At 40.9% G+C, this 13,101-nt stretch overlaps 1 protein-coding gene and 21 non-coding genes across 26 annotated transcripts in view; all 22 read left to right on the top strand.

The window, feature by feature from the left end:
* The first annotated feature begins 72 nt into the window (after window positions 1-72).
* trnal-caa lies at window positions 73-183 on the top strand. Its single transcript has 2 exons — window positions 73-110; window positions 138-183. It is a non-coding gene; the product is annotated as a tRNA-Leu (tRNA).
* A 159-nt stretch (window positions 184-342) lies between these two features.
* trnal-uaa lies at window positions 343-453 on the top strand. Its single transcript has 2 exons — window positions 343-380; window positions 408-453. It is a non-coding gene; the product is annotated as a tRNA-Leu (tRNA).
* Window positions 454-684: 231 nt separating this feature from the next.
* Window positions 685-795, top strand: trnal-caa. Its single transcript has 2 exons — window positions 685-722; window positions 750-795. It is a non-coding gene; the product is annotated as a tRNA-Leu (tRNA).
* Window positions 796-955: 160 nt separating this feature from the next.
* Window positions 956-1,066, top strand: trnal-uaa. Its single transcript has 2 exons — window positions 956-993; window positions 1,021-1,066. It is a non-coding gene; the product is annotated as a tRNA-Leu (tRNA).
* Window positions 1,067-1,302: 236 nt separating this feature from the next.
* trnal-caa lies at window positions 1,303-1,413 on the top strand. Its single transcript has 2 exons — window positions 1,303-1,340; window positions 1,368-1,413. It is a non-coding gene; the product is annotated as a tRNA-Leu (tRNA).
* A 231-nt stretch (window positions 1,414-1,644) lies between these two features.
* On the top strand, window positions 1,645-1,754 carry trnal-caa. Its single transcript has 2 exons — window positions 1,645-1,682; window positions 1,709-1,754. It is a non-coding gene; the product is annotated as a tRNA-Leu (tRNA).
* Window positions 1,755-1,990: 236 nt separating this feature from the next.
* Window positions 1,991-2,101, top strand: trnal-caa. Its single transcript has 2 exons — window positions 1,991-2,028; window positions 2,056-2,101. It is a non-coding gene; the product is annotated as a tRNA-Leu (tRNA).
* A 236-nt stretch (window positions 2,102-2,337) lies between these two features.
* trnal-caa lies at window positions 2,338-2,448 on the top strand. Its single transcript has 2 exons — window positions 2,338-2,375; window positions 2,403-2,448. It is a non-coding gene; the product is annotated as a tRNA-Leu (tRNA).
* Window positions 2,449-2,607: 159 nt separating this feature from the next.
* trnal-caa lies at window positions 2,608-2,718 on the top strand. The gene is made up of 2 exons: window positions 2,608-2,645; window positions 2,673-2,718. It is a non-coding gene; the product is annotated as a tRNA-Leu (tRNA).
* Window positions 2,719-2,954: 236 nt separating this feature from the next.
* trnal-caa lies at window positions 2,955-3,065 on the top strand. Its single transcript has 2 exons — window positions 2,955-2,992; window positions 3,020-3,065. It is a non-coding gene; the product is annotated as a tRNA-Leu (tRNA).
* Window positions 3,066-3,301: 236 nt separating this feature from the next.
* Window positions 3,302-3,412, top strand: trnal-caa. The gene is made up of 2 exons: window positions 3,302-3,339; window positions 3,367-3,412. It is a non-coding gene; the product is annotated as a tRNA-Leu (tRNA).
* A 161-nt stretch (window positions 3,413-3,573) lies between these two features.
* Window positions 3,574-3,684, top strand: trnal-uaa. Its single transcript has 2 exons — window positions 3,574-3,611; window positions 3,639-3,684. It is a non-coding gene; the product is annotated as a tRNA-Leu (tRNA).
* Window positions 3,685-3,842: 158 nt separating this feature from the next.
* Window positions 3,843-3,953, top strand: trnal-caa. Its single transcript has 2 exons — window positions 3,843-3,880; window positions 3,908-3,953. It is a non-coding gene; the product is annotated as a tRNA-Leu (tRNA).
* Window positions 3,954-4,535: 582 nt separating this feature from the next.
* Window positions 4,536-4,646, top strand: trnal-caa. The gene is made up of 2 exons: window positions 4,536-4,573; window positions 4,601-4,646. It is a non-coding gene; the product is annotated as a tRNA-Leu (tRNA).
* Window positions 4,647-4,807: 161 nt separating this feature from the next.
* On the top strand, window positions 4,808-4,918 carry trnal-uaa. Its single transcript has 2 exons — window positions 4,808-4,845; window positions 4,873-4,918. It is a non-coding gene; the product is annotated as a tRNA-Leu (tRNA).
* Window positions 4,919-5,733: 815 nt separating this feature from the next.
* Window positions 5,734-5,844, top strand: trnal-caa. The gene is made up of 2 exons: window positions 5,734-5,771; window positions 5,799-5,844. It is a non-coding gene; the product is annotated as a tRNA-Leu (tRNA).
* A 236-nt stretch (window positions 5,845-6,080) lies between these two features.
* On the top strand, window positions 6,081-6,191 carry trnal-caa. Its single transcript has 2 exons — window positions 6,081-6,118; window positions 6,146-6,191. It is a non-coding gene; the product is annotated as a tRNA-Leu (tRNA).
* A 159-nt stretch (window positions 6,192-6,350) lies between these two features.
* trnal-caa lies at window positions 6,351-6,461 on the top strand. The gene is made up of 2 exons: window positions 6,351-6,388; window positions 6,416-6,461. It is a non-coding gene; the product is annotated as a tRNA-Leu (tRNA).
* Window positions 6,462-6,962: 501 nt separating this feature from the next.
* On the top strand, window positions 6,963-7,073 carry trnal-caa. The gene is made up of 2 exons: window positions 6,963-7,000; window positions 7,028-7,073. It is a non-coding gene; the product is annotated as a tRNA-Leu (tRNA).
* A 160-nt stretch (window positions 7,074-7,233) lies between these two features.
* trnastop-uca lies at window positions 7,234-7,344 on the top strand. Its single transcript has 2 exons — window positions 7,234-7,271; window positions 7,299-7,344. It is a non-coding gene; the product is annotated as a tRNA-Leu (tRNA).
* A 236-nt stretch (window positions 7,345-7,580) lies between these two features.
* Window positions 7,581-7,691, top strand: trnal-caa. The gene is made up of 2 exons: window positions 7,581-7,618; window positions 7,646-7,691. It is a non-coding gene; the product is annotated as a tRNA-Leu (tRNA).
* Window positions 7,692-11,587: 3,896 nt separating this feature from the next.
* iqsec3b (IQ motif and Sec7 domain ArfGEF 3b) overlaps window positions 11,588-13,101 on the top strand; it is a 34,537-nt gene continuing 33,023 nt past the window's right edge. For 4 of the 5 annotated variants that reach the window (XR_007144620.1, XM_047822016.1, XM_047822014.1 and 1 more), the window contains exon 1: window positions 11,589-12,170. Coding sequence is in view for 4 of the 5 variants with exons in the window: in XM_047822016.1 (XP_047677972.1) it covers window positions 11,740-12,170 (431 nt within the window). In the remaining variant the exon portion in view is untranslated. Of the gene's footprint in view, window positions 12,171-13,101 lie in introns of all 5 variants that reach the window. The other variant, XM_027159261.2, reaches the window with a different exon arrangement.

Raw genomic sequence — 13,101 nt, 5'->3', positions numbered from 1 at the left:
TGATTTATTAGATAACTGTACAGAACATAAATTAAATAAAAAAAAAAAAAAGAAAAAGAGCTGGGCATCCCAGTCAGAATGGCCGAGTGGTCTAAGGCGCCAGACTCAAGGTTTGTTACCTTCCAGGGTGCTGGGTGTTCTGGTCTCCACATGGAGGTGTGGGTTCAAATCCCACTTTTGACAGTTATTTGTTACTGACTGGAAGTCTTAATAAAACTCATAAATGTATCCCCTGTGACACAAATGTTTAGACAAAACTAGCCATTATGCTGATTTATTAGATAACTGTACAGAACATAAATTAAATTAAAAAAAAATTAAGAAAAAGAGCTGGGCATCCCAGTCAGAATGGCCGAGTGGTCTAAGGCGCCAGACTTAAGGTTTGTTACCTTCCAGGGTGCTGGGTGTTCTGGTCTCCACATGGAGGCGTGGGTTCAAATCCCTCTTCTGACAGTTATTTGTTACTGACTGGAAGTCTTAATAAAACTCATAAATGTATCGCCTGCAACGCAATTGTTTAGGCAAAACTAACAGAACACCCAGCAACCTGGAAGGTAACAAGCATTGAGTCTGGCGCCTGCGACACAATTAGTTAGGCAAAAGTAGCCATTGTACTGATTTATTGGATAACCGTACAGAAGAAAAATTAAATAAAAATAAATAAGAAAAAAAGCTGCCACTCCAGTCAGAATGGCCGAGCGGTCTAAGGCGCCAGACTCAAGGTTTGTTACCTTCCAGGTTGCTGGGTGTTCTGGTCTCCACATGGAGGCGTGGGTTCAAATCCCTCTTCTGACAGTTATTTGTTACTGACTGGAAGTCTTAATAAAAATCATAAATGTATCCCCTGTGACACAAATGTTTAGAAAAAACTAGCCATTATGCTGATTTATTAGATAACTGTACAGAACATAAATTAAATTAAAAAAAAAAAGAAGAAAAAGAGCTGGGCATCCCAGTCAGAATGGCCGAGTGGTCTAAGGCGCCAGACTTAAGGTTTGTTACCTTCCAGGGTGCTGGGTGTTCTGGTCTCCACATGGAGGCGTGGGTTCAAATCCCTCTTCTGACAGTTATTTGTTACTGACTGGAAGTCTTAATAAAACTCATAAATGTATCCCCTGCAATGCAATTGTTTAGGCAAAACTAACAGAACACCCAGCAACCTGGAAGGTAACAAGCATTGAGTCTGGCGACTGCGACACAATTATTTAAGCAAAACTAGCTATTATGCTGGTTTATTAGATAACCATACAGAAAATCAATCAAATAAAATTAAAAAATTAAGAAAAAGATCTGGGCATCCCAGTCAGAATGGCCGAGCGGTCTAAGGCGCCAGACTCAAGGTTCGTTACCTTCCAGGTTGCTGGGTGTTCTGGTCTCCACATGGAGGCGTGGGTTCAAATCCCTCTTCTGACAGTTATTTGTTACTGACTGGAAGTCTTAATAAAACTCATAAATGTATCGCCTTCAACACAATTGTTTAGGCAAAACTAACAGAACACCCAGCAACCTGGAAGGTAACAAGCATTGAGTCTGGCACCTGCGACACAATTATTTAGGCAAAAGTATCCATTGTACTGATTTATTGGATAACCGTATAGAAGATAAATTAAATAAAAATAAATAAGAAAAAAAGCTGCCACTCCAGTCAGAATGGCCGAGTGGTCTAAGGCGCTAGACTCAAGGTTTTTACCTTCCAGGTTGCTGGGTGTTCTGGTCTCCACATGGAGGCGTGGGTTCAAATCCCTCTTCTGACAGTTATTTGTTACTGACTGGAAGTCTTAATGAAACTCATAAATGTTTTGCCTGCAACGCAATTGTTTAGGCAAAACTAACAGAACACCCAGCAACCTGGAAGGTAACAAGCATTGAGTCTGGCGCCTGCGACACAATTATTTAAGCAAAACTAGCTATTATGCTGGTTTATTAGATAACCATACAGAAAATAAATTAAATAAAATTAAAAAATTAAGAAAATGAGCTGGGCATCCCAGTCAGAATGGCCGAGCGGTCTAAGGCGCCAGACTCAAGGTTCGTTACCTTCCAATGTGCTGGGTGTTCTGGTCTCCACATGGAGGCGTGGGTTCAAATCCCTCTTCTGACAATTATTTGTTACTGACTGGAAGTCTTAATAAAACTCAAAAATGTATCCCCTGCAACGCAATTGTTGAGGCAAAACTAACAGAACACCCAGCAACCTGGAAGGTACCAAGCATTGAGTCTGGCACCTGCGACACAATTATTTAAGCAAAACTAGCTATTATGCTGGTTTATTAGATAACCATACAGAAAATAAATAAAATAAAAATGAAAAATTAAGAAAAAGAACTGGGCATTCCAGTCAGAATGGCCGAGCGGTCTAAGGCGCCAGACTCAAGGTTTGTTACCTTCCAGTGTGCTGGGTGTTCTGGTCTCCACATGGAGGCGTGGGTTCAAATCCCACTTCTGACAGTTATTTGTTACTGACTGGAAGTCTTAATAAAACTCATAAATGTATACCCTGTGACACAAATGTTTAGACAAAACTAGCCATTATGCTGATTTATTAGATAACTGTACGGAACATAAATTAAATAAAAAAAAAATTAAGAAAAAGAACTGGGCATCCCAGTCAGAATGGCCGAGTGGTCTAAGGCGCCAGACTCAAGGTTTGTTACCTTCCAGGTTGCTGGGTGTTCTGGTCTCCACATGGAGGCGTGGGTTCAAATCCCTCTTCTGACAGTTATTTGTTACTGACTGGAAGTCTTAATGAAACTCATAAATGTATCGCCTGCAACGCAATTGTTTAGGCAAAACTAACAGAACACCCAGCAACCTGGAAGGTAACAAGCATTGAGTCTGGCGCCTGCGACACAATTTTTTAAGCAAAACTAGCTATTATGCTGGTTTATTAGATAACCATACAGAAAATAAATTAAATAAAATTAAAAAATTAAGAAAATGAGCTGGGCATCCCAGTCAGAATGGCCGAGCGGTCTAAGGCGCCAGACTCAAGGTTCGTTACCTTCCTATGTGCAGGGTGTTCTGGTCTCCACATGGAGGCGTGGGTTCAAATCCCTCTTCTGACAATTATTTGTTACTGACTGGAAGTCTTAATAAAACTCATAAATGTATCCCCTGCAACGCAATTGTTGAGGCAAAACTAACAGAACACCCAGCAAACTGGAAGGTAACAAGCATTGAGTCTGGCACCTGCGACACAATTATTTAAGCAAAACTAGCTATTATGCTGGTTTATTAGATAACCATACAGAAAATAAAATAAATAAAATAAAAAAATTAGGAAAAAGAGGTGGGCATCCCAGTCAGAATGGCCGAGCGGTCTAAGGCGCCAGACTCAAGGTTTGTTACCTTCCAGTGTGCTGGTTGTTCTGGTCTCCACATGGAGGCGTGGGTTCAAATCCCACTTCTGACAGTTATTTGTTACTGACTGGAAGTCTTAATAAAAATCATAAATGTATCCCCTGTGACACAAATGTTTAGAGAAAACTAGCCATTATGCTGATTTATTAGATAACTGTACAGAACATAAATTAAATAAAAAAGAAAAAATAAGAAAAAGAGCTGGGCATCCCAGTCAGAATGGCCGAGTGGTCTAAGGCGCCAGACTTAAGGTTCGTTACCTTCCAGGGTGCTGGGTGTTCTGGTCTCCACATGGAGGCGTGGGTTCAAATCCCTCTTCTGACAGTTATTTGTTACTGACTGGAAGTCTTAATAAAACTCATAAATGTATACCCTGTGACACAAATGTTTAGACAAAACTAGCCATTATGCTGATTTATTAGATAACTGTACAGAACATAAATTAAATTAAAAAAAATTAAGAAAAAGAGCTGGGCATCCCAGTCAGAATGGCCGAGCGGTCTAAGGCGCCAGACTCAAGGTTTGTTACCTTCCAGGTTGCTGGGTGTTCTGGTCTCCACATGGAGGCGTGGGTTCAAATCCCTCTTCTGACAGTTATTTGTTACTGACTGGAAGTCTTAATGAAACTCATAAATGTATCGCCTGCAACGCAATTGTTTAGGCAAAACTAACAGAACACCCAGCAACCTGGAAGGTAACAAGCATTGAGTCTGGCGCCTGCGACACAATTATTTAAGCAAAACTAGCTATTATGCTGGTTTATTAGATAACCATACAGAAAATAAATTAAATAAAATTAAAAAATTAAGAAAAAAAGCTGCCAATCCAGTCAGAAAGGCCGAGTGGTCTAAGGCGCCAGACTCAAGGTTTGTTACCTTCCAGGTTGCTGGGTGTTCTGGTCTCCACATGGAGGCGTGGGTTCAAATCCCTCTTCTGACAGTTATTTGTTACTGACTGGAAGTCTTAATAAAACTCATAAATGTATCCCCTGCAACGCAATTGTTGAGGCAAAACTAACAGAACACCCAGCAAACTGGAAGGTAACAAGCATTGAGTCTGGCACCTGCGACACAATTATTTAAGCAAAACTAGCTATTATGCTGGTTTATTAGATAACCATACAGAAAATAAATTAAATAAAATAAAAAAATTAGGAAAAAGAGCTGGGCATCCCAGTCAGAATGGCCAAGCGGTGTAAGGCGCCAGACTCAAGGTTTGTTACCTTCCAGTGTGCTGGGTGTTCTGGTCTCCACATGGAGGCGTGGGTTCAAATCCCACTTCTGACAGTTATTTGTTACTGACTGGAAGTCTTAATAAAAATCATAAATGTATCCCCTGTGACACAAATGTTTAGAGAAAACTAGCCATTATGCTGATTTATTAGATAACTGTACAGAACATAAATTAAATAAAAAAGAAAAAATAAGAAAAAGAGCGGGGCATCCCAGTCAGAATGGCCGAGTGGTCTAAGGCGCCAGACTTAAGGTTCGTTACCTTCCAGGGTGCTGGGTGTTCTGGTCTCCACATGGAGGCGTAGGTTCAAATCCCTCTTCTGACAGTTATTTGTTACTGACTGGAAGTCTTAATAAAAATCATAAATGTATCCCCTGTGACACAAATGTTTAGAGAAAACTAGCCATTATGCGGATTTATTAGATAACTGTACAGAACATAAATTAAAAATTAATTAAAAAAAAAAATAAGAAAAAGAACTGGGCATCCCAGTCAGAATGGCCGAGTGGTCTAAGGCGCCAGACTCAATGCTTGTTACCTTCCAGGTTGCTGGGTGTTCTGGTCTCCACATGGAGGCGTGAGTTCAAATCCTTCTTCTGACAGTTATTTGTTACTGACTGGAAGTCTTAATAAAACTCATAAATATATCCCCTGCAACGCAATTGTTGAGGCAAAACTAACAGAACACCCAGCAACCTGGAAGGTAACAAGCATTGAGTGTGGCGCCTGCGACACAATTATTTAAGCAAAACTAGCTATTATGCTGTAAAAAATTAAGAAAAAGAGCTGGGCATCCCAGTCAGAATGGCCGAGCGGTCTGAGGCGCCAGAGTCAAGGTTCCTTACCTTCCAGTGTGCTGGGTGTTCTGGTCTCCACATGGAGGCGTGTGTTCAAATCCCTCTTCTGACAGTTATTTGTTACTGACTGGAAGTTTTAATGAAACTCATAAATGTATCCCCTGCAACACAATTGTTTAGGCATATCTAACAGAACACCCAGCAACCTGGAAGGTAACAAGCATTGAGTCTGGCACCTGCGACACAATTAGTTAGGCAAAAGTAGCCATTGTACTGATTTATTGGATAACCGTACAGAAGATAAATTAAATAAAAATAAATAAGAAAAAAAGCTGCCACTCCAGTCAGAATGGCCGAGTGGTCTAAGGTGCCAGACTCAAGGTTTGTTATTTTCCAGGTTGCTGGGTGTTCTGGTCTCCACATGGAGGCGTGGGTTCAAATCCCACTTCTGACAATTATTTGTTACTGACTGGAAGTCTTAATGAAACTCACAAATGTATCGCCTGCAACCCAATTGTTTAGGCAAAACTAACAGAACACCCAGCAACCTGGAAGGTAACAAGCATTGAGTCTGGCGCCTGCGACACAATTATTTAAGCAAAACTAGCTATTATGCTGGTTTATTAGATAACCATACAGAAAATAAATTGAATAAAATTAAAAAATTAAGAAAAATAGCTGGGCATCCCAGTCAGAATGGCCGAGTGGTCTAAGGCGCCAGACTCAAGGTTCGTTACCTTCCAGTGTGCTGGGTGTTCTGGTCTCCACATGGAGGCGTGGGTTCAAATCCCACTTTTGACAGTTATTTGTTACTGACTGTAAGTCTTAATAAAAATCATAAATGTATCCCCTGTGACACAAATGTTTAGAGAAAACTAGTCATTATGCTGATTTATTAGATAACTGTACAGAACATAAATTAAATAAAAAAAAAAAAAAGAAAAAGAGCTGGGCATCCCAGTCAGAATGGCCGAGTGGTCTAAGGCGCCAGACTCAAGGTTTGTTACCTTCCAGGGTGCTGGGTGTTCTGGTCTCCACATGGAGGCGTGGGTTCAAATCCCACTTTTGACAGTTATTTGTTACTGACTGGAAGTCTTAATAAAACTCATAAATGTATCCCCTGTGACACAAATGTTTAGACAAAACTAGCCATTATGCTGATTTATTAGATAACTGTACAGAACATAAATTAAATTAAAAAAAAATTAAGAAAAAGAGCTGGGCATCCCAGTCAGAATGGCCGAGTGGTCTATGGCGCCAGACTTAAGGTTCGTTACCTTCCAGGGTGCTGGGTGTTCTGGTCTCCACATGGAGTCGTGAGTTCAAATCCCTCTTCTGACAGTTATTTGTTACTGACTGGAAGTCTTAATAAAACTCATAAATGTATCGCCTGCAACGCAATTGTTTAGGCAAAACTAAGAGAACACCCAGCAACCTGGAAGGTAACAAGCATTGAGTCTGGCGCCTGCGACACAATTAGTTAGGCAAAAGTAGCCATTGTACTGATTTATTGGATAACCGTACAGAAGAAAAATTAAATAAAAATAAATAAGAAAAAAAGCTGCCACTCCAGTCAGAATGGCCGAGCGGTCTAAGGCGCCAGACTCAAGGTTTGTTACCTTCCAGGTTGCTGGGTGTTCTGGTCTCCACATGGAGGCGTGGGTTCAAATCCCTCTTCTGACAGTTATTTGTTACTGACTGGAAGTCTTAATAAAAATCATAAATGTATCCCCTGTGACACAAATGTTTAGAAAAAACTAGCCATTATGCTGATTTATTAGATAACTGTACAGAACATAAATTAAATTAAAAAAAAAAATAAGAAAAAGAGCTGGGCATCCCAGTCAGAATGGCCGAGTGGTCTAAGGCGCCAGACTTAAGGTTTGTTACCTTCCAGGGTGCTGGGTGTTCTGGTCTCCACATGGAGGCGTGGGTTCAAATCCCTCTTCTGACAGTTATTTGTTACTGACTGGAAGTCTTAATAAAACTCATAAATGTATCCCCTGCAATGCAATTGTTTAGGCAAAACTAACAGAACACCCAGCAACCTGGAAGGTAACAAGCATTGAGTCTGGCGACTGCGACACAATTATTTAAGCAAAACTAGCTATTATGCTGGTTTATTAGATAACCATACAGAAAATCAATCAAATAAAATTAAAAAATTAAGAAAAAGATCTGGGCATCCCAGTCAGAATGGCCGAGCGGTCTAAGGCGCCAGACTCAAGGTTCGTTACCTTCCAGGTTGCTGGGTGTTCTGGTCTCCACATGGAGGCGTGGGTTCAAATCCCTCTTCTGACAGTTATTTGTTACTGACTGGAAGTCTTAATAAAACTCATAAATGTATCGCCTGCAACACAATTGTTTAGGCAAAACTAACAGAACACCCAGCAACCTGGAAGGTAACAAGCATTGAGTCTGGCACCTGCGACACAATTATTTAGGCAAAAGTATCCATTGTACTGATTTATTGGATAACCGTATAGAAGATAAATTAAATAAAAATAAATAAGAAAAAAAGCTGCCACTCCAGTCAGAATGGCCGAGTGGTCTAAGGCGCTAGACTCAAGGTTTTTACCTTCCAGGTTGCTGGGTGTTCTGGTCTCCACATGGAGGCGTGAGTTCAAATCCCTCTTCTGACAGTTATTTGTTACTGACTGGAAGTCTTAATAAAACTCATAAATGTATCTCCTGCAATGCAATTGTTGAGGCAAAACTAACAGAACACCCAGCAACCTGGAAGGTAACAAGCATTGAGTCTGGCACCTGCGACACAATTATTTAAGCAAAACTAGCTATTATGCTGGTTTATTAGATAACCATACAGAAAATAAATTAAATAAAATTTAAAAATTAAGAAAAAGAGCTGGTCATCCCAGTCAGAATGGCCGAGCGGTCTAAGGCGCCAGACTCAAGGTTTGTTACCTTCCAGTGTGCTGGGTGTTCTGGTCTCCACATGGAGGCGTGAGTTCAAATCCCTCTTCTGACAGTTATTTGTTACTGTTTGGAAGTCTTAATAAAACTCAGAAATGTATCCCCCGCAACGCATTTGTTTAGGCAAAATTAACAGAACACCCAGCAACCTGGAAGGTAACAAGCATTGAGTCTGGCGCCTGCAACACAATTATTTAGGCAAAAGTAGCCATTGTACTGATTTATTGGATAACCGTACAGAAGATAAATTAAATAAAAATAAATAAGAAAAAAAGCTGCCACTCCAGTCAGAATGGCCGAGTGGTCTAAGGTGCCAGACGCAAGGTTTGTTACCTTCCAGGTTGCTGGGTGTTCTGGTCTCCACATGGAGGCATGGGTTCAAATCCCTCTTCTGACTTTTATTTGTTACTGACTGGAAGTCTTAATGAAACTCATAAATGTATCCCCTGCAACGCAATTGTTTAGGCAAAACTAACAGAACACCCAGCTACCTGGAAGGTAACAAGCATTGAGTCTGGCGACTGCGACACAATTATTTAGGCAAAAGTAGAAAATAAAAAATCACTACTACTGTAAGTAGTAGTATTTGTTACTGACAGGAAGTCTTAATAAAAATCACAAATGTATCTCCTGCAACACAGATGTCAGAAGTGGGATTTGAACCCACGCCTCCATGTGGAGACCAGAATACCCAGCAACCTGGAAGGGAATGAACCTTGAGTCTGACAGACATGCCATGTGGTAGTGTCCAGTTATCCAATAAATCAGTATAATTGCTAAATTTGCCTAAATAATTGTGTTGCAGGCGCCAGACTCAATGCTTGTTACCTTCCAGGTTGCTCGGTGTTCTATTAGTTTTGCATACCTGGAAGGTAACAAGCCTTGAGTCTGGCGCCATAGACCGCTCGGCCATTCTGACTGGGATGCCAGGGATTTTTTTTTTATTTTTTTATTTTATTTAATTTATTTTCTGTATGGTTAGCTATTAACCAGCATAATAGCTAGCTTTGCCTAAATATTTGTTTCGCAGGCGCCAGACTCAATACTTGTTACCTTCCAGGTTGCTGGGTGTTCTGTTTGTTTTGCCTAAACAATTGTGTTGCAGGGGATACATTTATGATTTTTATTAAGGCTTCCAGTCAGTAACAAATAACTTTCAGAAGTTGGATTTGAACCCACGCCTCCATGTGGAGACCAGAACACCCAGCACACTGGAAGGTAACGAACCTTGAGTCTGGTGCCTGCGACACACTTATTTAGGCAAAACTAGCTATTATGCTGGTTTATTAGATAACCATACAGAAAATAAATTAAATAAAATAAAACATTTAAGAAAAACCCCTGGCATCCCACTCAGAATGGCCGACTGGTCTAAGGCGCCAGACTCAACGTTTGTTACCTTCCAGAGTGCTGGGTGTTCTGGTCTCCACATGGAGGCGTGGGTTCAAATCCCACTTCTGACAGCTATTTGTTACTGACTGGAAGTCTTAATTAAAATCACAAATGTATCCCCTATGACACAAATGTTTAGACAAAACTAGCCATTATGCTGATTTATTAGATAACTGTAAAGAAGATAAATTTAAAAAAATTAGAGCCGTCTAAGGAGCCAGACTCAAGGCTTGTTACATGGAGGCATGGGTTCAAATCCCACTTCTGACAGTTACCTACTTTGGAAAATTATTTTCCGATTAGAAACGTACATAAAAATGCAGAACACTTGCTAGAATTGACTGTAAGGAGTGATTTTTTAAATGGCCACAGCTTTCCAGGAAACTTTCTGCATTTTCCTAATCAAATCTTTGTGTCTCAGAATGGCTGACTTGTCTAATGTACCAGACTCAAGGCTCGCTACCATCCAGGTAGCTGGGTGTTCTCTGATTTTTTAGGTAACCAGACCCTAGTTGCTGGGTGTTCTAGTCTCCACGTGGAGGTGTGGGTTCAAATCCCATTTCTGACAGATAAAACTAGCTATTAGGCTGCTTTACTAGATAACCATACAGAAGTTTAAAAAAATAATAATAATAAAATAAAAACCTGGCTTTCTTATCAGAATCGCCAAGCGATCTAAGGCACCAGACTCAAGGTTCATTACCTTCCAAGTTGCTTTGTGCTCTTGTCCCCACATGGGGGTGTGGGTTTAAATCCCGTTTCTAACAATATCTATCTTTTTCTTTTCAAAAAGAAGAACCTTCCTTAGATATAAGAGCTTTTTGCTTGTGCAGTTAATGAAGGTTTCAAACAGCACAAATTTGCAAAGTTCTTTGATTGTACTGTTGGTGCAGGATGTTTGGGTTCCAATAAGAAAATAGAGCTGTCAAAAGGATATGGGGTTGAATCCAGGGGTTGAGTACAGAGATCAGAATCCCCAGCAGTCAGGATGGAGTTGAACTTGGGACCTTTGACCACTCAGATATTCTTACACAATGACCTGTGTATACAAGCTCAATTTAAAAAAATAAAAATTAAAAAAAGGCTTTTCTCTCTTTGTTTCATCAGTTCATTGTTCCCATAACAACAACTGCCAGTGCAAACTGATATTTCATTAATGCTTTGTCTATCATTATTGAAGTGTCTCATCATTGGAAACAGGAAACCCTTCATTCTGATGATACAAAGGTGCTCATCAAAATGATCAGGCAGTCTCCTTTTGATCTCTATAAAAGCACTTCTCCAATCTGTTTTGCATGTTCTCCCTTGTCCACGTGTCTTTCCTCCTATCTCACAACAACATGCTTGTAGACAGGGTTAGGGTGGATTGACTGCCATATCGCTCATAACCACAGACTGATCAGTGATGCAGTTAATTGTCTGCCTAATTGTATACTTTCAGGATAAACTGCATTGCCTGAATCTTAGTGCATATTTTAAAAATAGGTATATATCAGATATGGATTTTTCTACAGAAATGCATGTTCAGTCGGAGTAAACGTCATGTGAGGAAATGACAGACATTATGTTTGTCTACGTCTGTCTGTCTGTCTGTCTGTCTGTCTGTCTGTCTGTCTGTCTGTCTGCTGGACCAATAAGAAGTGCAGGACCTCAGGGTTTAATAGTGAATTAACTCTCTATTCTCTGACTATTCACCATCAGTTTGAGTGATTCTATACTGTGCGCGCGCTTACGTGCGTCACTGCGTCACTCCTGAAAGTCCGCCCACCGTGTGCTTATGTTTTGACGTCCTCGCATCAGCACCATCTCACCGCGCATAGTTTCCTCCGGAGGCGGAGGCGGGAGTTTCTCTCTCTCTCTCTCTCTCTCTCTCTCTCTCTCTCTCTCTCTCTCTCTCTCTCTCTCTCTCTCTCTCTCACTCTCTCTCTCGCTCGCTCGCTCGCTCTTCTTTCTTTCTCCGGGTCCAGCTGAGCGCGCAGCCTGATTCTGTCCTGTCGCTCGGCGCGCTTCTCCATCCAGCACCATGTCGAGCCTGTTGGAGAACCCTCTTCAGGCGGTGCTCTACCTCAAGGAGCTGACAACCATCGTGCAGAACCAGCAGGGCCTCATTCAGACCCAGCGGCGCCGCATCGACACGCTAGAGCGCAAATTAAAGGAGTTGGCTGGAGAAAACCTGCGGCTCCACGACGGTACACACCGGCATCCCTCGCGGCCTCATCCGCCCCCTCGCACCTCCTCCGCTTTGGCCACCAGGGACGGGACGCCCCCTCCTCTGCGGACACCGACTATTCAAACCGAGCCCCACTCACCACAAGACATGCAGCTGGTACCTGCCGTGCCCAGCGGTGCAAGCATATACGCGTCAACGGAGGACACGGACGCAGACACGCGCTGCCGTTCCCTGGTGCCCCAGATGTCCACCGCTCTCTGTCGGACCGGCCCAAGGAATTCAGAGTAAGTCCATATCAACCAGTGTTCAATAAGCTCTAAAGTGGACAACTGTAGTAATGACGCCACGGCACTAGGATTACATAACAACATCTGAGTTATTCACGGTGTTATTTTCGCTCATAATATAACGGGGCGGCTTGCGTGAGATTTCCCTGCGCAACCCGCCATAAAGACATAATGGGAAAACACAATCAATCAATCAATCAATCAATCAATCAATCAATCAATCAATCAATCAATCAATAAATAGGTAGATAGATAAATAAATAAATAAAATGTAACATTCCAGAAATGACACTAGAAATTATTATTATTATTATTATTATTATTATTATTAGTAGTAGTAGTAGTAGTAGTAGTAGTAGTAGTAGTAGTAGTAATAATAATAATAATAATAATAATAATAATAATAATAATAATAATGTAGGATATATAGTAAGAAATAGAACTGATATTGATGCATCTTTCCTACTGCATGGGTTTCCATGCCGTTCTGATCCAGTGACTTCTAAAGAAGTCAAAGAGAAATCTGAGGACGCACATCACCCTTTCAACCTGTTAGTGAAAAATCAATATGAAGCAACAAACACTCTTAAGCTAGGTTGGATCATTTGCTGTCTGTTGTTCACACTACAGACCCATGCGTTTTCTCTAAAAATATGCAATGCATAAAATACACAGCATATATTCAGACTGAGAGGAAAAATACAGGGTTTATATTCTAAAAGTAAACAGACTGTGATCTGAATAGAGACTGTGATATTCTGTAGTAAACCTATTGATTTGATGAAAATCCAGGGATGGGAGATAAAAGAGGAATAAAAGATTGTTATATTAATATAAATATAATCATTGATCATTTTCCTATAACTTCACACCCTCAACTCATTTATTCCTTAAAGTTACTGCATGATGTCAAAGTCTTTCGTGTGTC

The sequence above is a fragment of the Tachysurus fulvidraco genome, chromosome 13 (assembly GCF_022655615.1).
Source record: "Tachysurus fulvidraco isolate hzauxx_2018 chromosome 13, HZAU_PFXX_2.0, whole genome shotgun sequence".
NCBI lineage: Eukaryota > Metazoa > Chordata > Actinopteri > Siluriformes > Bagridae > Tachysurus > Tachysurus fulvidraco.
The sequence above is the reverse complement of the archived record's forward strand: the minus strand, read 5'-3'. Positions and strand labels throughout refer to the sequence as shown.